At 38.7% G+C, this 25,401-nt stretch overlaps 1 protein-coding gene across 2 annotated transcripts in view; it reads right to left on the bottom strand.

Annotated features, from left to right (window-relative positions):
- Positions 1 to 20,502: 20,502 nt before the first annotated feature.
- The window catches only part of LOC111141256 (SRY-box 30), a 30,276-nt gene continuing 25,377 nt past the window's right edge, over positions 20,503 to 25,401 (bottom strand). The window contains exon 5 of one of the 2 annotated variants that reach the window (XM_022493702.1): positions 20,503 to 20,884. In XM_022493702.1, coding sequence (XP_022349410.1) covers positions 20,503 to 20,884 — 382 coding nt within the window. The remainder of the gene's footprint in view (positions 20,885 to 25,401) is intronic. The other variant, XM_022493703.1, reaches the window with a different exon arrangement.

Raw genomic sequence — 25,401 nt, 5'->3', positions numbered from 1 at the left:
AGGTCCCTAGCCTTCAATACTGCCTCTTATTCTTTTTTTTGTGGTGAGTTTTTCCACCTTGTCATTTTATCCAGATAAGAATATATGAAGGAGAGAATGAAATACTAAAAGTGTGGAAAAGGCCCCAGAAAACGTGAGTTAACCAAATCAGAAGAGACCCCAAATTGTGGGGGGAAGAAAGGGGGTAAAAAGAAGTTCAAAAAAAATTTTTTTAATTAAAGAAAAAAAGAAAATATAGATATTAGCCTGGTGAATAGAACAGAGTCACCCACTTAATTTTGGGAGTACTTTGGTCTCTAGAAGAAACTACCTCCCAAAATTTTAAGGAAAGAAACACACACACACACACACAAATAAGTGTAAACACGATGAAGGGATGGAATATGACTGTAAAGATGAAAATTTTTTTAAAAAATTCTAAAAAAGGAGTTGATAAGTTGGTTGGGAAAAGAAAAAAAAAGAAAGTGGAGAGAATTTGCTCAGGCTGGAGACTAGAACAAAGCCCTGTGCTAGATTTAGGGTATATTTTGATCTATTAGAAGAAGTTGTATCCCAGCATTTTTTAGAAGAAAAGACCCTATGTGTACACAAAAAATAAAGTTAGATACAATGAGGGATAAAGTATGACTATAATAATGAAGGTTCAAAAAAAATTTTTTATGAAAGGTATTGTTAAGATAAACTAGTTAAAAAACGTTAAAAGAGGAAACAGTAAAAGTTAAAAAAAATTAGAATAAGAAAAAAATAAAATTAAAAAAAATTAATTAACTTTGCCAACCTAAAGAATCATGGAGAGAAATACATGAATTCCATGCTTTGCTTTCTCTGGAATTTTTCTGGAATTCCTCTGTTCTCCTTGATAAGTGAGTTTGGTCTGGGTGGTATTTCTTGCTGATCTTCTGGGGGATGGGCCTGTTGTAGTGATTTTCAAGTGTCTTTGCCCGAGATGAAATTGCACTGCCCTTGCCAGGGCCCGGGCTAAGTAATCTCCTCGGGTTCGCTCTCGGGAGCTTTTGTTCACTGGACACTTTCTGTAGCGCTCTGGAGGATGGGAATGAAAATGGCGGCCTCCCAATCTCTGGCAGAGAGGAGCCGAGAGCTCAGGGTCCCACTCCTCAGTGTGCCCTTGGAGAAAAGCGCTCAATCACTCCCATCTCCCTGGCCTCCAGCTACAGGCCGAGCTCACCCGGCCTGCAACCGAGCGTCTCTGTCTCTGGCACACAGCCCCACCTGGAGTCTCCAAACCCAGCAGATCACTGCCACTTTTCAGGGAGTTGTCCCTGGATCTGACACTTGTGGAGTCCCTGCTCAAAGAGCAGTGGATTGACTGTGCCACAGATCACGTTTAAGGTAACCCCGAGCTGAGAGCTCACTCCTAGGCTCTGTCTCTGTAGCTGGCTTCCCTGCTCTAATATCTGTAAGCTCTGCAATACTCAGACACCCCCGATCCTTTGGTGGCCCTGCAGGACCCAAGACCATGCTGTCCCCGTGAGGGCTCCAGCCCCACTTAGCCTTGGAGCAATGTCCCTCAGTGCAGACTTTTAAAAGGTCTGATTTTGTGCTCTGTTGCTCCGCCACTTGCTGCGAGCCAGCCCCTCCCCCTACAGTCTATCTCCCCGTCGCTTTGGATTCACTTCTCCGCGGGTCCTACCTTTCAGAAAGTGGTCGATTTTCTGTTTCTAGAATTGCTGCTCTTCTTCTCTTCGATCTCCTGTTGGATTCATAGGTGTTCAGAATGGTTTGATAAGCTATCTAGCTGATCTCCTACTACCTGATGTCATCTCAGCCTGCTACTCCTCTGCCATCTTGACTCCTCCCCCTCCAATAGAGTTTTGATGAATTGCCCATGATACCTTTTCTACCTGACTAAGAATAATCGATGGCCATACACACATATTTTTTAAATCAAAGAACAGTCTCTGCTTGAGGGAATTTACAGTACAGTAGGAGATATGCTATAGACAAATAAGGGTACTATAAAGTTAGATGTTGTATATTCATGACCATTTGGGGACCCAACTTGAACTGTCTTAACACAAAAGGCTCACAGACTGTTACTGGCCTTGCTTGGTTTGTATGCCATCCTTGAACCAATTGCAATATCCAGAACATGGGGTTCCAGGTCTGGATCGTGAGACCACCTGATAAGCCCTGCCTATCATCAGCACCTCATTGAGTGTGGTGGTGGTGGGGTGGAGGGGACTTCCTAATGAAAAAAGGGTGCCATAACCAGAAGAAATAAGGAGATGTGACAGTGAAAGACCAAACAAGAAGCAAAGGCACAGAGGAAGTGACACTTAACCTGAGTGTTCAAAGGTGAGGAGGTATTTCCAGGCAGCTGGGATCAGAAGGGCATTTGAGAAGGATGAAGGTGAACAGTATGAACAGTGGTAAAGGAAGAGAGAGAGAGAGAGAGAAACAAGATCCTCTAGGCTAAGATGTTGAGCCTTCATCCTGAGGGTAATGGGGAGCCCCAAAAGGATTGAAAGCTAGGACAAATGTGTTTGATAACCTTTGTTTACTCTGCAAGGTACAATGCCTGATGAATATTATTCCAAGTAAGAATAGTAATAATATTTTCTGTCTCCTGCATGAAACTCCATGAACTCTCCAGTGACTGTGAGGAGGATAGTTAGAGGAATCTTTGACAATACCCTCCACTAAACCAGTGTGTTTCTATGTTTTTGACCATGATCCTCAGTAAGAAATGCCTTTTATATCACAATTCAACTGAATTTCACTGAATCGTTTAAACAAACAAACAAACAAACAAAAACTCTGCCCTGGACTACCTACTCCATGATGGCAGTGACCATGACTGTATGACTCTTTTGATTATCACTATACCTTCTATGTCTGGCACAATGTTTGTCCCATGGTGGGCCCATAATATTACTATTATTACCAAGTACGTTTTCACTGAATGAATGCATGGGTGGATTGATAAATGATTCAAAATGCCTTGCTAACTACAAAGAGTTATATAGATGCCAATAATTGGTCTTAGCAACCAACTCAGAGCTATGTTTATGAGACTGTGTGGTAGACAAATCACCAGAGCAGGCGGTGGGAGGGGATGCTGAGGGCAGGGCAGAGTTGGAATTTAATGCCAACAAGGGGTGGTGCCCCATGTACCACATTGGAGTGATTCATATTACTTCCTGGGCCACAGTCCTTGTCCATAGCCCTGCTTCTTCTTTTACAGACTGAGTCATTTTAGTGGTGTACGGGGACCATGAGTCAGAGAATGGAGATGAGAGAGTTTCTTTTGCTGGCCCAAAGATTCCATCTCAGAGACTGCAACAAATGCACAAGTTAATATTTTTCTCTGAATACGGACCTGGGTTTAAAAAGCCATTGTTGTACATATCTTGAAAGTGCATTTGGCTCAAGAGGGTCACCAGGGGCCACTTAAGCCTGTCATTTCCTCCCTGCCTCTTGAAGGTTATTGATCAGTATCAGTGGCAAAGCCCTTCCCATGCATTCTCTGTAACCAAGTTCTTTACACAGAAAGCCAAGTCAAGGAAATGACTTTAAAAGAAGCAGTTTGCCCAAAGATTAACAGTGCTAACTGGGGCTGAGCAATGACTTCCTCCCAGTATCAATATTACTGCAGGTTTGAGGATTAAGATCCCATTTGAAAAAGGGCTTGTCAGAAGAAATAATGACTTTCTGTCTTTTAAAGAGCTAGAAACCTTCATTATAGACAAAGTCATCATTAAAGATCTTTAGTTCAGGACTGCACTAATAGCTTAATAGTTACAGATGACTGGGAAGGGGTTGGGGGAGGATTTCCAATACCAATCACAGGGAGCCTTTTTCATTCAACAAGCAAGTCAAGAGTTGAAACCATGTTCTTAAAGAGGCCTTGAGCTTCAAGATTAAGGGACTTTGGGAACCAGCAGATCTTTGTTGGGTTTGTCTTTCCCCTGTCTGTGTCTTCTAAGTAATCACTTTGGTCAACTTAAAGAACACACCTTCCCTGAGCCTCAAATTCCTCAGCTATAAAATTTCAAAGGCCTTTGAGATTAGGAAACAAAAAAAAGTATAGAAAAGCATCTAGTACTGTAGCTAGCATGTAATTGTTAAACATAGTTCTCATGGTGGTGATGACGGTAATGGTAATGGTGGTGATGATGGTAATTCTTCTTCTTATTATTATTATTTTGTTTTAAAGTAATGTTAAGAAATAGAATATCAAGTTCATATTCAGAATTCAGCTGGGAAGGTGAGTTGGATTTCCAAATAAACATAGTGCCAAAGCAGTATTTGAGAATAGCCATTTCTATCTTCCTGTCTTTACACAAGCTGTTTCATCTACTGGAAAAGACTTCTCACACCATGTTCCCCTATTCAAACAGAGCCAGACTTCATTTCACATGCTTTTATATAGAATAAAAGAGAGGGCTGTCCTTGGTCACTCAAGTCAAGCAAGCTGTTCTCCAAGCTCCCCTGTTTCTCTTACCCTTCACTTGTGTGATTGTCCCCCTATAGCCTTTCAGTTAACACTGCCTCTACTTGAACTAACTTGAGTGAGTTTCTGTTTTTGCAACCAAAGAGCTTTGATTAGGATACCACCAATGAGTGTGGTTTTAAACGTTTTAGGGTGAGAGTGTTGGGAACAAGAGGACTGAAGCAAGCCAAACAGAAGGTGGGATGTGGAAGTCATGGGTTGATCATCAGAGGTCTTTAGAACCCATGGGATCTCTGTGGAGGGAAAGAGAGATGATTGAAAAGACTAGAAACACGACTGACTTCAAGAAGAGCTTAGATAAATTTTTGTCCCACTAAGTGAAATCACAGTATCTAGTGTGTATAGCCAGCACAATCTAGGCACTGGGGAGAATGCAAAGAAGAGTAAACACAACCTTTGCCCTTCAGGAAGCCATAGTTCTACCTACAACTTCTACTGAGTACAGATGAAGTGTAAAAACTCCAGCAGTTTTCTAAGGAGTCTTAAAGACTGATATGGAGGAAAAGTGGGCTTTATAAATGGAAAATAGCTTTGTAAATATAATGGATGTTAGTCTTCAGACCAGGAATAATAACAGTTCAGTTATGATCTACTGTGCCAAACACAATTACAAATCTTTTATATATATTATTTGAAGGAAAATAAAGTGCCCTGCAAGTAGGTACAATTATCCCATTTTACAGATAAAGAAATGGAGCCTCAGAGAGATTAAGTCTTTGTCCAAGGTCATAGCCAGTGAGTAGCAGGACTAGAAGTCAACTCACATTTATGTAACAACTGGATATCTGTATTAAAAAAAAAAAAAGGAATTTTGTCTTTTACCTCACATTATATACAAATATTGCTTCAAAATAAATCGTAGAGCTAAAAGCAAAAGCTAAAACTACAAACTTCTAGAAGAAATCATAGGAGAAAATATTCACAACCTTGAGGTAAGCAAAGATTTCATGGACAAGACACAAAAGTTTAAACCATAAAAGGAAAAACTGACTAATTAGACTTCACCAAATAAAACACTACTGCACTTTGAAAGACACTACTAAGAAACTGAAGTGGCAAGCCACAATATGGGAGAAAATATTTGCAATGCAAATATCAGATAAAGGACTTGTAACCAGAATATAAAAAGAACTCTGGAAAGTCAATAAAGAGAGATAGTTCAATTAAAGAAAAATGGACAGAAGATTTTAACAAACCCTTCAAAAAAAGTGACATATGAATAGCCAATAAGCACATGAAGAGATATTCAACATGATTAGTTAGAAGGGAAGTGAAAATTAAAAGCACTATGAGATGCTATTTGATACCACTGAGAGTGACTAAACTTGAAGGGATAGCCAAAACCAAATATTGGTGAGGGTGTGAAGCAACTGGAACTTTCAGTTACTCCACTTTGGAAAACTGTTTGACAGGTTTTTTATTAAGTTAAACACACTTATTTTATGACCCAGCAATTCCACTCCAAGATATTTGCCCAAGAGAAATGAATGCATATATCCACAAAAAGATTTTTACAGGAATGTATATAACAACTTCATTCATGATAATCAAAAGAAGCAAACTCAAATGGCTAGACAGATTGTGATATATCCATGCAGTAGTATATTACTCAGCAATGCAAAAGAACTGTTGATATATGCAATAACGCTGATGAATCTCAAAAATTTTATGTCTAGTGAAGGAAGTCATGACCAAGATAGTACATACTTTATGATCCAATTTATGTGAAATTCTGGAAATGGCAAAACTAAGTTGCAGTGATAGAAAGTAGATCAGTGGTGGCCTAGAGTGGAGGCTGGGGGGAAGGGATTGGCTGGAAGGAGCAGATAAGAATTTTTTTGAGGTGATGGGGTGGTAGTGGTTGTATGGGTGCCCACATTCATCAGAGTTTATCTAGTATATGTGCACTTAAAATGAGTACATATTATTATATGTAAATTATATCTCCAAAAATAATTTTTTCAAAAGGAAAGAACCTTGAAATATGGAAAATTGTTCCACAGGTGCTGTGGCAGGGAGAGGGCCTCCACCAGTAGACATGTGGAAGATGTTGAAGCAGACAACAGCTGGAAACCTTCAGAGAACATTTTGGTTTATAAAATCACTCTCTGCTTTGCCAAGACCTTTCATTCTCTAAGAGGTGACAATCCCTTCTCAGGTTCTATCAGACAGCAAGTGCTGGCCTGACAAGAACACGACTGTCCAGAAGACAACAAAAGGGAGAAAGGGTCCCAGTTTTCTTACTCAGCTCCCTGGAATCCAAGAAGATAACCTGATTTATTCTGAGTTCTCTATAAAAACCCTCATGTCTCTCTCCTCCTCTTACCTCACATCCCCTCTCACTTCCTTAGGAGCCTCTCTCTGGCTCTTACTCACAAGATCCCTGAGGCAGCACAGAGACTGTATATAGCGACCAACTCCCAAGCCCTTTGCTTTCTCCAGAGAAACCACAGGAAACACTGCATGGAATAAATCCCTCCAGTCACAATTATTCAGACATTCTTTTAAGTACTGTTCTTTTAAAAAGCTGGAAAGTTGGGTTGAGGAGTTTGGGGCTATTATTAGCACCAAACACTATAAAAAGGAAATGCCACTGATAAACTTGGGTAGCTATATTTTTATATGGGATAATTCAAGCTTCCTTCTTTGAGTTCCCAGTCATAAGAAATCCTTAATAAAAATACTACATCAGGTCATACCCTCAAACCCAGCTTAAACATTGCTGAAATCCACTGGGGCTATTCCAGCCAGGACTGACTAGGAGAACTAAGATTGTGTTTTTAGCCTATTTTTATGGCTGCTCCCTTCTGAGTTGCTCAGGTCTGTCCTACCAAAGGAAAATAATCCACCAGCCCACATACAAATATTTACTTGTAGTGACTATGTGGAGACAGCATGGCAAAGGGGTTAGTATGCAGGTCAGACTTAACCAAGCTTGGTCCCATGAAGCATCAGGCAAGTTACTCAACCCTTTTGAACTTTCCCTACAAGATGGGTTGCTGTCAACCCTATGAGTTAATGCCTGACATCTGACACTTGGTAAATTTTCAGTAAATGTTAATTCATTATTATGTGTTCAGTCATGTCTCTTACCCTAGGAACTGCAAAAATGTGATTTTACCTTTGGAAATTCTACACTCTTTCTTGATACACAAAGCATACCAACAGGAGAATAAAAGAACAACAGAAATAATGAGATCTTGTGTGGATAAAGTTGCTTAAAAACGTACTTCAGAGACCCTGCTAGCCTCCCACTTCCAGCTCTATAGGAGAGCAATTTGTCAATGTGTGTCAAGAGCCTTTAAAATATGTTTGCCCTAAAGAAAACAATTAAGCCTGTGAGCAAAAATTTATAGTGGATATTAGAGTAGCAAAAAACTGTTAGTCTAAGTGTCTAACAACAGAATTTCCATGAATATTTAGACATTACAATTGAACATATACTCAAACCACGTCATAAAACAATATGTACACTATGGGTCCAATCAAGTGTATGAACTGAAGCATTGCTTTCATTAAGAATTTCTTGTGACCAGGAGCTCTAAAAAGAAAATTTGATTTACTCCCATATAAAAATATAGATATGTGGGTAAATGTATACATACATGTAGGAAAGGTCTATAGACCATGGCTTGACACAGTAGTTTCATGTGTGGGTGCTGCTTTTGAGTGGGTTTTTTGTTTTGTTTATTTGTATTTCTATAGAGATACATTGCTTTTATATTAGGAAAAAAAGCCCTCAAAATTTAGAGAAACAGTTCAATGAATCTAGGGAAACAGAACAAATACAACACAATAGGTAAATAAGCAGTGGCCTATATTTTGCTTGACGTTTCTAAGAATTCTACGCCCTTTATTTAGCTTTCCACAAATAACACCGATTCACTGTGTGACTGGGCAGATTTTTCCCCTCTCTGGCCTCAGTTTTCCATATGTAAAATGCACGAGTTGGACTAGATTGGGGATGGCAAATGAGTTTACCTTGAGTGTCAGTGCTGTATCATTGCTAGAGACTGCCTGGACCACCTCTGTGATGAGAATGAATGTTTGAAAGTGGGCTAGAGCTCTGTGACTAACAATGTGTGTCATGGATGTAAGCATGTGGAATGATACAGGAGGACCATGCAGTTCCTATATGTAGACTAGATAACTTTAAGGTTTCTTGAAACACTGTGAGCCTGGGGCATCTTCCAGCAAAAATATTAATCTGAATTTGAAAAGTCACAGGGGTTGGGGGAACCTAATTCCATGTAGTCACTTTCCATCTTATTTTATGGGACCCAAGACATAATTTGGGGTTTATTGAAGAAGAAAATAGTCATGGCCTTTGTGTCTCCATCATATTTGCCTCCATCACCTCCCAACCCCAGGACAAGGAATAAATGTGCAGCTGTTGTTTCAACTTCTTCAATCTGAAAGAATTTGAAAGCCACAGCTGTTAGAGGCATAAACCTGACTCTAGATCTGTTCTTGGTCCATGTCTCATGTTTCATGGAATTCTCTAAAAGCCACACCTCTGGGAGTCAAGTCAAGGAAGGCCACTTCTGTCAATAACTACACTCCTAGGATCAGAAGTGCTGAGTGTTCATTCCCAAGGGGACTTTCCTGTATGAAGTAGTGCCTGTTCCTGTCCAGATTCAGTGGAACCAAGCTCCTGAGAGGGGTGCTGATGTTCCTAAGGTCATATGATGAGTTTAACTACCACCCAGCTTTTCCCATTTGCAAGCAGACATGGATAATTGGGCAAACATCAGCATCTGGCTGCCAGCAGGTTGGCTATTTGGAGGAGGGGCAGGCTAGAGGGCTTTACTGCGTCTCAAGTTAACCACACTCATCTACCCTCGCTTCCACAGAGAACAGCAGGCTATATTCAGGGATCTCGGCAACAGCTGTGCCTTCCAAACCAAGATGCTGTTCAGAAAGATGATCCAAATGTAGGCTATGTGTTTCAGCAGGAGGTGGTGGGACTTTCCTGCTCAAACGGCCCTTTGTGCGCTTCTAGAAGATGGGGCATTAACCTCACACGTGGCTAACCCATGATGGATGACTTGGCATTCTCAATTTACATTTGGCTGGTGGTCAGAACTGAACTGTCAGAATGCCTGGGTATCTGAAGCACACAGTGCCTGACTTGTTCAGACTTGTTTCTGATGAAGTGGGTGGATCCTGGGGCTTTTGCTCTAACCAGATTTGATAAGCTAAACAAGGCTGGACTGTTACAAAGGCTGGCTCCAGTGTTCCCCTCAGGGCAGCAGAAATCAGTATTCTGAATCGGTGGCCTCTATTATCAACTTCATTTATATTCAGCATCTTTATCTATTTCTGGGTCTTCCCTGACATTTACCCACTTGTTGCAAGTGTGGTTCTGCCCAAGACTGGGGTATCAGGAGCACAGGGCCTGTGCTCAAGTTGCTTCTACTTAGCTCCATAAAGTCACCTGCTGGGTCTTCTTGCCTTTGTAGTCAGACACTTTGCAAGTACAAAGTGCTTCTGGATTCATCAGTGCTCTGAATTGCCTTCTCAGGGCAAGGGGAGTCAGAAGTTGGACGGCTGTACCCCTACTTGTCATGGGCCTGCACCATTATATGACAAAGTTCAACACTTCCAGGATGGCGCTAGGAGGGGTTTCTCTGCCTCCCTTCTCCTTCAAACTAGAATAGAGATAGAGCTACTAAAGATTCCAGAATGATTCAAACATCTTGATTCCCAACAAAAGTTGTGAAGGAAACTCAGGCCAGCCTCGTACACTGACTCCTTGAGTACGACAAGGGTATCACATGGGAGGAGCTCAGCTAAGTACAAGTCTCACGAGAAGTTATAAACCCAGAATCAAGGCATTATAGTCCTAACAAAGGATCCAAGGAAATGATCCCAGACAGTCTCCTCTGGCCTGGAAGCCCTTTACTCCACGTGGGTGCTGAGACCAATGTGTGGGCAGCTCCCCCATGAAGAAGGGGTGCCTAGGGTGAGGGTGGAGGGTGGCTGCATCCGCCATCATGGACCCTAGATTGATAGGCAGCCTTTGCACTAGTCACTGGTTTAGGCCACGGTAAAGCAAAGTAAGACCAACCTCACTAAAGTGAGATGTACTTCCACTTACCCTTAAACCCAGCCAGCCTTTATGCTGTGGCCTAGTTCGGAGTTATCAGGAGAGCCTCTTAGAAAGTTTAACTCCTTGGAACCTTCTCAAAGGTCATATATTTTAGTGCTGGCTCTGCATTTACTTATAGGAATCTAGTCTAAAGAAAGGAATTTGTTTTGGCCAAAAGGCTGTTGTATCAGTGCTGGTAATCACGATACATGTAAGAAACAATTTAAACTCCAATAGTAAGTGTTGGTTAAGGAAATTATAGTCTATCTATATAAGTCAACCATTAAAAGTTGTGTTCTAGACTAGTACCTCCTGGTGTAAATACAACCCACCACCTAAGAAATATTCTGATCAAAACTCTAGACCTAACTACTAATTGTTAGAAAATTTAGGGGACAAAGGAACATGTTAAATGACATCAAGAGGATGCAATCAGCAAAATTCAGAATGTAAGCACGCTACAAAACAAACCTAGCTTCTTCTTTAACAAATAAAACAAAACAAAACAAAACGACATTAGGCATATATAAAGAAAAAGAGACTTAGGAAATATCTGAAACAAATGCAGTAAGTAGACCTTGCTTAAATCCTGTTTGAAACATGTAATTATTTTTTTTAAAAGTCATTTATGAGACAATTGGGAAAGTTGAACACTGGATATTTGATGGTACTTATGAACAATTGCAATTAGTTAAAAGAGCTCTAATTTTGGAGCACCTGGGTGGCACAGTTGGTTGAGCATCCAACTCTTGGTTTTGGCTCAGGTTGTCAACTCAGGGTTCTGAGATTGAGCCCCATATCAGGTTCTGAGCTCAGGATGGAGTCTGCTTTGGATTCTCTCTCTCTGTGTCCCTCCCACTTGTGATCTTTTTCTCAAATAAATAAATCTTTTTTTTTTAAAGAGTCCTATCTATGAAAAACTCACAATGAATATTATTCTCAATGGGGAAAAAGCTGTCAACCTTCCCTTTGAGATCAGGACCAGGACAAGGATGTCCACTCTCGCCACTGTCATTCAACATAGTCCTAGAAGTCCTAGCAACAGCAATCAGACAACAAAAAGAAATAAAAAGTATTCAAATTGGCAAAGAAGAAGTCAAAAAAGGAGTCCTAATCTTTTGGAGATATATACTGAATGTTTATGGATAAAATAATATTTGCAATTTGCTTTTTAAAAATTTTTCTTCAGTGTTCAAAAATTCATTGTTTATGTATCACACCCAGTGCTTCATGCAATACGTGCCCTTCATAATACCCACCACCAAATCCACTGAGTAAAGTGCATAGGGGGTATATACTTGGTAGTTGCTGAATGTGGGTAATAGGTACAGGACGTTTATTACAATGCTTATGCTAGTTTTGTATAGTTTGAAATTACCATAACAAAAAGTTTTAGAAAACATAGTGTAGAGGAAAATCTGTGTCACAGGTTAAGTGTTTATGTCATATTACATGAAAAGAGAGAGAGTCTACAAGGGGTTGTATCTTAAGTTCCATCTCGTTTTTGTAACTGTGTGAGTATATGCGTGAAAGAATCTGCTGAAATACGTGAACCAAAATGATTAATGAACTATGATTAATTATGAATGCCTGGACTACAGTAATTTTTAATTTTTTTTTTTAAAGATTTTTTTTTTATTTATTTGACAGACAGATCACGAGTAGGCAGAGAGGCAGGCAGAGAGAGAGGAGGAGGCAGGCTCCCTGCTGAGCAGAGAGCCCGATGCGGGACTCGATCCCAGGACCCTGAGATCGTGACCTGAGCTGAAGGCAGAGGCTTTAACCACTGAGCCACCCAGGCGCCCCAGTAATTTTTAATTTTTAAGGCATTTACTACTCTGAGTTTTTTCCAGTAATCATTGTTACTCTTATAAGCAGAAAATAACAATAAATCTATTTATAATTAGAAAAAATACATGCATAACTATATTTTCACAGAAGAAGTTACAGAAAGAGAGTACTTATGGAAGAATTTGGGACTTTTCTGTGTTTTCCTAATTCACGCAAAGAGTACAATTTATTTGTACAAAGAAGTTTAGAACAAGTACACCTCAGCTTTATATTAAGGCATTTTAAGAAAATGTCTGAATATTTCGTAACTAACATCTAATGATTCTATGCCTGTACAAAATTGAACTTCTCCCTGGCAGACCTGAGTTCTTTTCTTCCAACAAGGAGGAACTGTTTGATGTGAGACAAGTCAATGGCTGTTCTCTGGGTCTCAGTTTCTTCACATTGTGTTTTTCATGAAACTCAAATGGAAAAGCAAATTGTTCTGGTTGGCTTTATACAAGTGTCAGGAGGTGGTAATGGCTACTACTCTCCCAACAATTATACCATCACATCTTAAGGAGGAAAAAAAGCCAACACTAGGGCAGGTAAACACCTGAGTAAGACAAATTTATTTCCCTCCCAATCATGTTCTCAGGGTTGGCCTTGTTCTAGCAACCTGGAGATGTCCCAGAGACATTATAAAACAGAGTGGGGAGGGGGATACTGTGTGCTGTCGCTGAAAGAGAAGAGGGAAATACAAGGACACAACTACTGCTCATAATATGCCTCTAGCATTGTGCACAATCATTAATCCTCCAAAAAATGAGATATGTGAGATATGTATAATTATATACATAATTATGTGATATGTATGTGAGATATGTATAATTATAATTCTTATTGTCCAGGAAACAGGTTCAGAGAGCTGAAGTTACTTGCCCTATGTCACATGGTTCCAGAATGATGGAGCAGGACTCTTTTCTAATTATGTCTGATCCCAAAACTTGCAGAAATTCTTAAACATTATTCTTTACAGTATCACTAGAGGTAAAAAATGCACATTGTAAGGAATATTCAGAGTTTCAAGAGTTGACTGGCTCCTTGCACCACAGGAAGGGGACTTTTTATATGTCCCTGTGATTGTCAAGACTAATATGCAAGAAATAAAAACCTACCACCATTGAGGAAAAAATGCTTGAACTAGCTAACTGGCTCAAGAACCAGTATAGGCAGGGATGAAGCAAAGCTCTGTGGTGACTGGAACCAAAGACTCTGGATTCTCTCTCTGTCTTCCTTCCTCTGCTTCTGTGTTGGTATCACCCACTCCTACCAGAGATGTGCCTTACCCCAGAGAGAGGAAACATGGCCATGGATGTCTCCAAAGTCACTTCTTAGAGAATCATTTTTGATGAGGGAAGGAAAGCTGTCCCACCATGTCCACTTAGAAAAATCCATGTGAAGGCTCTAACTGGCCTGTTAACTAGCGCAACCAGTCCAGGACCCAACACTGCATCCAATGCACTACTGTGATTGCCTGCAGCAGAGAGAGCCACTTGGCTTCAAAGGCTCTCCACAAGAACAGGTAGGGAATGATAGTCCCAGGAGGGAAAATTTGGAAGTCCACCACTGTGCTCTGGAAGGTGGTGACAAAATTAGGGATGAGTTGATGGCCCCTTTAATCCTGCAGCTTCCTTTCATGTTTTCTTTTACCCTAGGCTAAGTCAGGCTTCCACATCTGGTGGAAGAGAGTTCCAACAATTTGCAAATTCCAGCTGAGGCAGATTTTATTCCAGAATTGTTTGTCAGCAAGGGAAACATGGTAAAGCAGGATGAGTGTTGAGTTTGGAGGCAGAAAGACTTGAGTTCAACTGTCAACTCTTTTGCTAACTTGCTGGGTTGCCTTGGATAAATTACTTCACTTCTTTAAGTCTCCAGATTTTTCACTGGTTAAATAAAGATGATAACACCTATTTATAAGGTTCTCATGAGAATTCAGTGAGATAATCAAATAAAATACCAGATACAGTGGCGCATAGCAGGTGCTCAACAAAGTGTAGCTTTTATTTAATTAATTCCACAAATACTTAGTGAGCATGTACTACATTGTAAGACACAGTGTTGGGTATCAGGGATCATGAATCAAGAAAGAAAGACAAGGTTTCTATTCTCCTGGAGCTTCTCACAGCAGGGGTTGGTGAGGAGAAAATAAACAAGGAAATAAACAATATAGTTACAGATGGTGATAACTACTTTGCAAAAAAATGAAATTGTTTCCATACTTATAACTGATAGAAAATCCTCCTGTTCAATCTCTCTCTCCACCCTTTTATCTATGCATTGGGAGCCATTCTCAAGGAGTTCAGCATTTACAATAAGCTTGAACGTGGAAAGGCATTAAACCCTGGGCTCCTAAGGGACATGAAGAGGAAAGGAAAATGGATTGTTGATAGGAAAATCCTGACACTCTTCTACAGGATGTCCAAGTGCCATTTTGTCAACCTCTGCCTGGTAGGGTCCAGAATCACCTGGGGGGGGCCTTTAAAAGATAGTTCCCAGTTCCCACCCCCAAATGTTTAAATTATGGTGGTCTAGGGTGTTTTTTTAAGCTTTTTTTTTTTTATGGGCAATCAGATGAGAAGCATTCTTGCCAGCCAGTCTATGAATTCCATTAGTTACCAAGGCTGAGAATACAGAGCTGTGTCTATTGCTCTGCTTACTACCATATGTTTATATTTCTAGTTTCTAGGATATTTGTGCCTATTGGGCCTCAAGGGGTTCAGAATCTAGCAGGAGATATGAACAAAGGTGTTGTGGGAATATAAAGCAGGAACAACGTAGTCTGTGAGGGTTGAAGAAAACTGTATGGAAGGGAAGAATCCTGGATAAGTTAGAATTTGGTTCAGCTGCACATGACAGAAAACACAAAATTATAGTGGATTAAACTAGATAGAAATTTTTCTGTCACATAAAGGTCTTGAGGAAAGTAATCCTTTATGGTGGTATGGTGTTTTAGATTCCTCTCTAGTTTTTTCCTCATTCTCATCATGAGGCCTAAACAGTCCAGGATGATTGCTCAGATTCCAGCCCTCACTTCTGTATTCCCTCCAGCAAGAAGGACAAAGGAGCAAAGAAAGGCATAACCTCTCCAATTTAAGGGTATATTCTGGAAGTTGCACATGAAAATTCCTTTGACATCTTACAGTCCAGAACTTAGGTACATTCAAGAAATGAAACATAGCTAAAAATACTAAGTTCTTTTACCAAAAAAGAAAAGGAAAGCATTGGGAGACAACTGGAAGATCTCTTAGCTGAGATATTAAAAATGATTAGCCATTAGGGAGGGTAAGTCACAGAGTAGACTCAAGAAGAGCATACTAGTGTGTCTCCATTAGCAGGATGGGACACCATGTCACACTTTTCTTTCCACATGCTCTGTTCATCATCCTTCATATTGGGACTCGAAGCCCCCCTAGAATGAGCCTATCTACCTGGCCATTCAGTGCTCAGTTCTAATATGACCTCTAAAATGATATCAAAACCCCATGTCACTGGAATAATGGTTGCTTAAAGGTACCCCCACTCCTTTTGGTCTGTGAGAGAGCTCACTTTGAAATCACATCATTGAAATTACTGAAACCAGTTTGGAAAAAACTACAATCCTAACTCTTTCATGTGGTTAATTATGGCACATCTGCCTGAAGCAGTGTTATGTAAGCATGAAAGGTAATCAATTATAAAGTCAAAGAATATGAAAAATAGCTCATGATAAAATACTGAGGAAGTACACATAGTGTGTGCATATGTTGTGATTCTAATTATGTGAAAGAATGTGTATATGGACAAATATTAGAAAGAACATCATAAAACAAAAGCAATTGTTGGGTGGATGAAAGGTTTTTCTTTTCTAAAAACCAGTGTGGTTACATTACCTTTATGGCAGATAAAATTTGAAATAAGTCTCACAAACTTTACATGCTGTCAAATGTAGGTATGCTGAAGAATTACCTGAGGAGCTTATTAAAACTTCAGATTTCTGGATTCTAGCCAGAGAGACTGTGATTCTATAGGTCTGGGGAATGACTGCATTCTTACCAAGCATCCCAGATCATGTTGTGGGAAGTGATGCACTGACCACATTTGAAAAACTGTACTAGTTAGTGTTTCAGAGAACATAAAAAAGTAGTAGAGAGTTGAGACATTATCTATGCTAAAGTAGCCCAACTTTGTGTTGTTTATTGTCTAAGTGAGCTCCAATGAGCTCAGCCCCCACAGACAGTGTCTCAGGGAACACAGGCAAATGCTTAGAGTTTTGAAGATATTCCCTTGAAAAAGAATACATGTAAGATGCTGTTCATTATTTTTAGAAATAAAAATTTTCCTGGTTTCAGAAAAGGAGCCAGAGATATAAGGGTCTAGCAAGCAGAACCCCCAACTTCCCTATGAGAATTCATCACTTGGTGGAAAGTTTACTAAGATTTGTGTATGTTAAAATTATCAGAAAGGAGAAAGGAGATAGGTAATGTTGCATCAAGTAGTTAGAATGCAGAATGTAGAGACAAAGGGTACATATCTGTCCAGAGGATGTGGAATTTTTCATCAAGAAGAATTTGAATGTAACTCCTTATACACTTTTTAGAAAGCTGATTTTATTATGAAGCCTTTGGAATTCCTCTAAAATTCAAAAAGTTTAAATGATTCAGAAAGCTAAAAATATGATGTGCCTCAGCAATCTGTTCCAAAATGTAGGCCAGAAATTTTTCAGAATTACCCTGCCCACATCAAAATTATACTGCTTTAAAATAGTGCATGTAGTTCATAGAATCCCCAGAATTTCAACTTCTGTTCTAAACTACAACTTTCAAATGTAGCTTATAATTTTTTTGGCTCAGGAATAATCCTACTGACAGCTGGTTTGCACTGTGGAAAATATACTTGTATGGGAATTTAGCACATTTGCCCACTTGAATTCTTGGACGCAATATCAATTTCCATTAAAGAGTCAGTTTAGTAGAGAAAGGCAACTCACAACTATAAGTTTCAGTTCTTTACCTTTTTAAGATCATCAAATACTTTGTGCAAAAACAAAACAAAAAAACAAAATCCAGTTTATTTAGCTACTAACGCAGGAAACCATATGTGAAGTTAACAATTGAAAACCAAAGCCACCAGCTATAATTGTATTAGCAACTTCCAAAGTGGATTCTATGAGATGTTAGCAGACATCAATAAAACAAAAAAGGGAGTCTCAAGCCAGTAAGTTTGGGTAGCACTGAGATAAACTGTTAAACATGATTCTTCACTGCAAAACTTTTGACAACCTTTACAATGATAATGGGCATTCACAATCTCCAAGGTGGAGAAATAGCATGTGTTTCCCAAACTTAAATATTGTCAGAATCTCTAAAACGCTTGGGTTCCAACTAACATATTTAAAGAAACACTGATCTTACCTTTCTAAATTTGATAACTAAGCTTTTGAAAATTGGGATTATATTTATTTTTGTTTTATTTTCACGGAGAGCAGTTTTCTTAATTTGCAACTAGCCAGAGCAATTTTGTCCAAAGCATAGAAAAGTTTGACATTTTAAACATATTGACATTTCAACACACTTTTAAAGAAGGCTAGTCTTATTACAAATATAACCTCTGATTTGTAAGGACAAACAAGGCAATGAATCCTACTAGAATGTGCTCATGGCTCTAAGCTTAGAGAATTTCACTCTGATGACTTGGAGAGGCAGATGAATTAGTGTCAATGGGGCAGGGCTTTGTTTAGTCTGTAGATCTCTAGTCTGAGTCAACTGTGATTTAAAGAGCTAGAAATGAGCAGATAGGGGCATTTGTAGCTAAGCAGGCTTATTTGCAATTGGGTGACTTTTCTACATAAGAGCTGTCCATATTTTCCAGCCCAAATTATACTGTGGATCTGTACAGAATCTAAGCTCCTGACTTCTGATCCCAGTACTGTTGCTCATCCTAAAACAGCCATTAAGGAGAAGGAAGGAAGGAATTGGTGGTGCCGGGCTAGTCTGAAGACAGGTAGTTAGGAAACACTAAACGATGCCCTATAACATTCAGCTGTCTTACAAAGGGATTCCTCCAACCAATTCGTTTATAAGAATAAGGTCTGTCATCAAAACCCAGTTTAGTCACTATGCTGTCATTAAAATGAGATGGGATTGGGGCACCTGGGTGGCTCAGTGGGTTAAAGCCTCTGCCTTCGGCTCAGGTCATGATCTCAGGGTCTTGGGATCGAGCCCCGCATCGGGCTCTCTGCTCAGCGGGGAGCCTGCTTCCTCCTCTCTCTCTGCCTGCCTCTCTGCCTACTTGTGATCTGTCTGTCAAATAAATAAATAAAATCTTTAAATAAAATAAAATGAGATGGGATAAAATGGGTCAAACTGTCACACACATTTTTTCCTTCATCAATTGTGAAGACAACCAGATGTTGCTTTAGTTCCTACATGAGGTTACATGTTTGCTCTCTCCACCAAGATATTCGTTTTGCTCTTTAACCACATTGAAGTGACATTGCACAGAGTGATAAAGAATATAAAATATAAGAATAAAATTTTTATTGGGTAGAGGAAATCTTAGATACAATTAAGTATAAGGCTGATGAAATGTATTAACAACCTTTCCTTAAGGAACAAATGCAAACTTAGTAAAGGAAGAAGTTGGAAGCTTAGGACAGCTTTCCATACAAAATTTCCAAGTAGTTTTAGTAACAAAATCTCAATTTGCATAAATAATACAGATCATTGAAGGAAAAGTATATTGGTTTGTGGCTACTTCTGATCCTCAGTTCAGGTGCCTTGTAGATCTCTTCTACCATGATCCCAATTCTGGTGGTCCTGATCCTGTTCTAAATAGGTTCTTTCCATCCATAGTGGACACTCACCATGAGGACACATCACGAGAAAGATTTTTATTGCTCACCGTGAATTAAACAAATTCCATGTGCTCTTACACATGAACTCCATGGTTTCAGAGACAGCTGCTTGCACCAAATCTGGAGGCGCTCTTCCATTTGTGGGGGTGCTTAAGTCACACGTACAACACATGTAAAGAGTTTGGAAATGGCATCAGAGTATGTGCACAACATCTTTGTTGAAAAAGTTTCAAGTTGCGGGCACCTGGGTGGCTCAGCCTTTAAGCGGCTGCCTTCGGCTCAGGTCATGATCCCAGGGTCCTGGGATCGAGGCCCACATCGGGCTCCCTGCTCAGCAGGAAGCCTGCTTCTTTCTCTCCCGCTCCCCCTGCTTGTGTTCCCTCTCTCTCTGTGTCTCTGTCAAATAAATAAATAAAATCTTAAAAAAAAAAAAAAAAAGAAGTTTCAAGTTGCATGTAAGCTAATAGGTCTGTGCAATTCTGGAGACTATTAAGTAAAAATAAATTATCTGTATGTGGTATGGAAACCATCCTCATTTGAACAGTACTTGTTTTGTTTATTTCTATCCCCCAAACAGAAAACATCCAACAAGAACAATTTTATCTATGTTTATTTAATTATAACAAAAGTAGAACAATGCATACCAAATGGAAAAATAAATCCAAAAAAGATGATGAAAATGTTTAGGAACAGAAATGACTAATTTAGCTGAAGGAAATACCCAAGTGCCATGAAAACATATTTGAAACTTATAATTGGTTATTAAAGTAAATTAAATTTAGTAACTGAGTCTCAATTCACTACTAAAAATTATCAAAATATTTTCAAACTGTTACATAAAAACAGACAATATCCATAAGTATTACATAAACACCAAACAAAAAATCATATGAGAAAAATAAATAAATGTATCCTGAGATAAAAATACAAATCACACTTGTCATGCCAGATATATACTCCCTATCCCCTCAATAAAATTGTGAGGATTCAGTATTTTGCACATTCCAAGATAAAGTAATGATAATATATGTTGATACAAATTTCAGACACAAAAATAAATTACTTCATATCTTAAATATTCCTATGATGAAACATCAGGACTCCAGTTTCACTAATCAAAACTTTATGAAGGTATAAATTATGTTTGATATGACTCCTCAAACCATGGCTGACAACTCTCAGCAAAGCATTCTAGGCTCTTTTTTTCTCACACCAACTGACCCAGAATATATTTTAAGAAATGTTTATTTTCTGTGCATATTTGTTTTAAAATTATAAATTCCTGAGCACTTTTTCTTCTTCCTCCTCATCACTGTCAGTGACATTGACTTGCTGGATGCTAGAGGGAGTTGATGTTGGGGCTGTGAAGACATTCTCCAAGGCTCCAATGTCCAGCTGAGGCATGGGATTTAAGTATTCTTCCCCACTGTGGCTATGACTGTTATAGTAAGAGGTCCCATCCATGCTCTCACAACTCCGAGAATCTTCACTGTGTGTGCGTTCATCTGGATAGTCTCTAAAAGGATAGTCTCTATTTAAAGCTGAAAACATAGCCTCGTGTTTTTGGTACCTGTCTTCATAATAACCAAGGCATTCTGGCATTGAACTTGGAAAATTTCCATAGCCGAAGGGAGGCCGACTATAAGGGCAGGTGCTGTAGCAGAAAGATAAAAAAGGAATTAGATCATACCTTGCTCCCATGCTGAGTTGCATACAGACTAATTGAGCAAGTTTGACTGCACCCTCTTTGGGGCCTGGAAAGTGCCCAAGATAACTTTTCTGCAACCACTTCATGTATTTATCTGCACTTTTACTACTACCAAGTCCCAACATAGAGTAAATGGCAAAGTAAGCCTGTGACTCACCAGAGCTAGTATCTGGTATCAGCCTTGGGCTTCTTACCTTTGACAACCCTGACAAAGAAAAATTGCTAATCTGGGCTTTTCTCTCACGACACCATGTAAGATTTTGGAAATGTAGGCTTGTGTTATATTGTGCTAAAAATCAATGCTTAGTAAGTAGTGCAACAATTGTTTTTACTAGTATTTGAAACAAAACTTATGGGGTGGGGAGACATAATTGAGTTGGAATCAATACTCATCAACTGCATTTTTCACAAAACTAGAATAAGTAATTCCTAAAATCTGAATGGAATCATAAAAGATCCTGAATAGCTAACACAATCTTGAGAGAAAAAAAAAAAAAGCTGGCAATATCACAATTCCATATTTCAAGACATACTACAAAGCTACAGTAATCAAAACAATATTTCACTGGTACAAAAATAGACATATAGATCAATAGAACAGAATAGAGAACCCAGAAATACATCCATGATTATATGGTCAATTAACTTATGATAAAAGAAGCAAGAATGTACAATGGGGAAAAGACTGTCTTCAGTAAATGGTGCTAGGAAAACTGAACAGCTACATGTAAAGAGAATGAAACTGGGCCACCTTTGAACACCATACACAAAAATAAACTCAAAATGGATTAAAGACCTAAACGTGAGGCCTGAAACCATAAAAATCCTAGAACACAGGCAATAATTTCTTTAACATTAGTTGTAACAACATTTTTCTAGATATGTTTCCTAAGATAAGAGAAACTAAAGCAAAAATGAATGATTGAGACTATATCAAAATAAAAAGCTTCTGCACAGCAAAGGAAACAATCAACAAAACTAAAAGACAGCCTACTAAATGGGAGAAAATATTTGCAAAATGACATATCCAATAGTTTCCAAAATATTAAAAAAAACTTCTACAATTCAACACCAAAAAACAATCTGATTGAAAAATGGGCAGAGGACCTGAATAGGCATTTTTCCAAAGAAGATATATAGATGGTCAACAAACACATGAAAAGATGCTCAACATTCTCATCACCAGGGAAATGCAAAGTAAAACCACAATGATATATTATCTTACACTTGTGAGAATGGCTGAAGTCAAAAAGACAAAAAAATAACAAGTGTTGGCAAGGATGTGGAGAAAAGGGAACCTCATATACTGTTGGTGGGGATATAAACTGGTACAGCCACCATGGCAAACAGCATGGAGATTCCTCAAAAAATTAAAAACAGAAATACCATATGATCCAATAATTCCACTATGGGGTATTTACCCAAAGAAAATGAAGACACCAATTCAAAAAGATATACTCACCCCTATGTTTACTTTAGTATTGTTTATAAAAGCTAAGAAATGGAAACAACCTAAGAGTCCATCAATAGATGAATGGATAAAGGAGATGTGTTTTATCATGAATGAAAGAGGAGAGATCACAATCAACACTGGCTAAATACAAACAATTATAAGAACATATTATTAGCAACTATATGGCAACAAATTAGGCAATCTGGAAGAAATGGATGCATTCCTAGAAATGTATAAACTACCAAAACTGAAACTGGAAGAAACAGAAAACCTGAACAGACCCATAACCAGCAAGGACTCTGAAGCAGTAATCAAAAGTCCAGGATCAGATGACTTCCCAGGGGAATTCTACCAAACATTTAAAGAAGAATTCATACCTATTCTTCTGAAGCTGTTTTCAAAAATAGAAATGAAAGGAAAACTTCCTAACTCTTTCTTTAAGGCCAGCATTACCTTGCTCCCAAACCCAGACAAAGACCCCACCAAAAAGGAGAATTACAGACCAATATCCCTGATGAACATGGATGCAAAAATTCTCATGAAGATACTAGCCAATAGGATCCAACAGTACATTAAAAGGATTATTCACCATGACCAAGTGGGATTTATTCCTGGGCTGCAAAGGAATGTTCAACAACCACAATATCAATCAATGTGATACACTACATTAATAAAAGAAAGGACAAGGACCATATGATTCTTTTGATAGATGCAGAAAAAGCATTTGACAAAGTATAGCATGCTTTCTTGATTAAAACTCTTCACAGTGTAGGGATAGAGGAAACATACCTCAATATCATAAAAGCCATATATGAAAAGCCCACAGCAAATATCATTCTCAATGGGGAAAAGACTGAGAGATTTTCCCCTAAGGTCAGGTACACAACAGGGAGGTCCACTGTCACCACTATCGTTCAACATAGTACTAGAAGTCCTAACCTCAGCAATCAGACAACAAAAGAAATAAAAGTCATCTGAATTGTCAAAAAAGAAGTCAAACTCTCACTCTTTGCAGATGACATGATACTCTATGTGGAAAACCCAAAAGGCTCCATCCCAAAATTGTAAAACTCATACAGGAATTCAGCAATGTGGCAGGATATAAAATCAATGCACAGAAATGAGTGGCATTTCTACACACTAACAATGAGACAGAAGAAAGAGAAAGTAAGGGGTCAATCTCATTTATAATTGAACCCAGAACCATAGGATACTTAAGAATAAACCTAAGCAAAGAAGCAAAGGATCTGTACTCAGAAAACTATAGAACACTCATAAAAGAAATTGAGGAAGACACAAAGAAATGGAAAAACGTTCCACGCTCATGGATTGGAAGAACAAATATTGTGAAAATATTTGTGCTACCTAGAGCAATCTATACATTCAATGCAATCCCTATCAAAATGCCATCAATCTTTTTCACAGAGCTGAAACAAATAGTCCTAACAGTAGTATGGAACAAGAAAAGCCCAAATAGCCAAAGGAATTTTTAAAAAGAAAACCAAAGCTGGTGGCATCACAATTCTGGACTTCAAGCTATGTTACAAAGCTATAATCATCAAGACAGTATTGTACTGATACAAAAACAGACATCTATTCAATAGAACAGAATAGAGAACCCAGAAATGGACCCCCAACTTCATGGTCAACAAGTCCTCAACAAAGCAGGAAAGAATATCCAATGAAAAAGGGACAGTCTCTTCAACATATGGTGTTGGGATAATTGGACAGCCACATGCAGAAGAATGAAACTGGACCATTTCCTTACACCACACACAAAAATAGACTCAAAATGGATGAGAGACCTAAATGTCAGACAGGAATCCATCAAAATCCTAGAGGAGAACACAGGCAGCAATGTCTGTGACCTCAGCCACAGCAACTTCTTGCTAGACATGTCTCCAAAGGCAAGAGATGTAAAATGAACTATTGTGACTTCATCAAGATAAAAAGCTTTTGCACAGCAAAGGAAACAGTAAAAAAAAAAAAAAAAACAAAGACAACTGATAGAATGGAAAAAGATATTTGCAAATGTCTTATCAAATAAAGGGCTAGTATCAAAAATTTATAAAGAACTTATCAAACTCAACACCCAAAGAACAAATAATCCAATCAAGAAATGGGCAGAGGACATGAACAGACATTTCTGCAAAGAAGACATCCAAATGGCCAACAGACACTTGAAAAAATGCTCAACATCACTTAGCATCAGGGAAATACAAATTAAAGTCACCATGAGATACCACCTCACACCAATCAGAATAGCTAAAATTAACAAGTCAGGAAATGACAGATGTTGGTGAGGATGTGGCAAAAGGGGAACCCTCCTACTGTTGGTGGGTGAAAGCTGGTGCAGCCACTCTGGAAAACAGTATGGAAGTTCTTCAAAAAGTTTAAAATAGAGCTACCCTATGACCCAGTAATTATACTATTGGGTATTTACCCCAAAGATACAAATGTAGTGATCTGAAGGGGCACATGCAACCTGATGTTTATAGCAGGAATGTCCACAATAGCCAAACTATGGAAGGAGCCTAGATATCCATCAACAGATGAATGGATAAAGCAGATGTGGTGTATATATACATATACAATGGAATATTATTTAGCCATCAAAAATGGAATCTTGTCATTTGCAATGACATGGATGGGACTAGAGGGTATTATGCTAAGTGAAATAAGTCAATCAGAGAAAGACAATTATCATACAATCTCACTGATACATGAAATTTAAGAAACAAAACAGAGGACCATAGGGGAAGGGAGGGAAAAATAAAACAAGATGAAACCAGAGAGGGAGAAAAACCAGAAGAGACTCTTAATCATAGGAAACAAACAAGGTTGCTAGAGGGGAGAGGAGTGGAAGGATGGGGTAACTGCATAATAGACATTAAGGAGTACATGTGATGTAATGAGCACTGGGTACTATATTAGACTGTGATGAATCACAGATCTGTACCTCTGAAACCAGTAATACATTATATGTTAATTTTTTAAAAAGATGTGTTTT

Source organism: Enhydra lutris, unplaced genomic scaffold, assembly GCF_002288905.1.
Source record: "Enhydra lutris kenyoni isolate GAN:26980312 unplaced genomic scaffold, ASM228890v2 scaffoldscaffold5, whole genome shotgun sequence".
In the NCBI taxonomy this organism is placed as follows: Eukaryota; Metazoa; Chordata; class Mammalia; order Carnivora; family Mustelidae; genus Enhydra; species Enhydra lutris.
The sequence above is the reverse complement of the archived record's forward strand: the minus strand, read 5'-3'. Positions and strand labels throughout refer to the sequence as shown.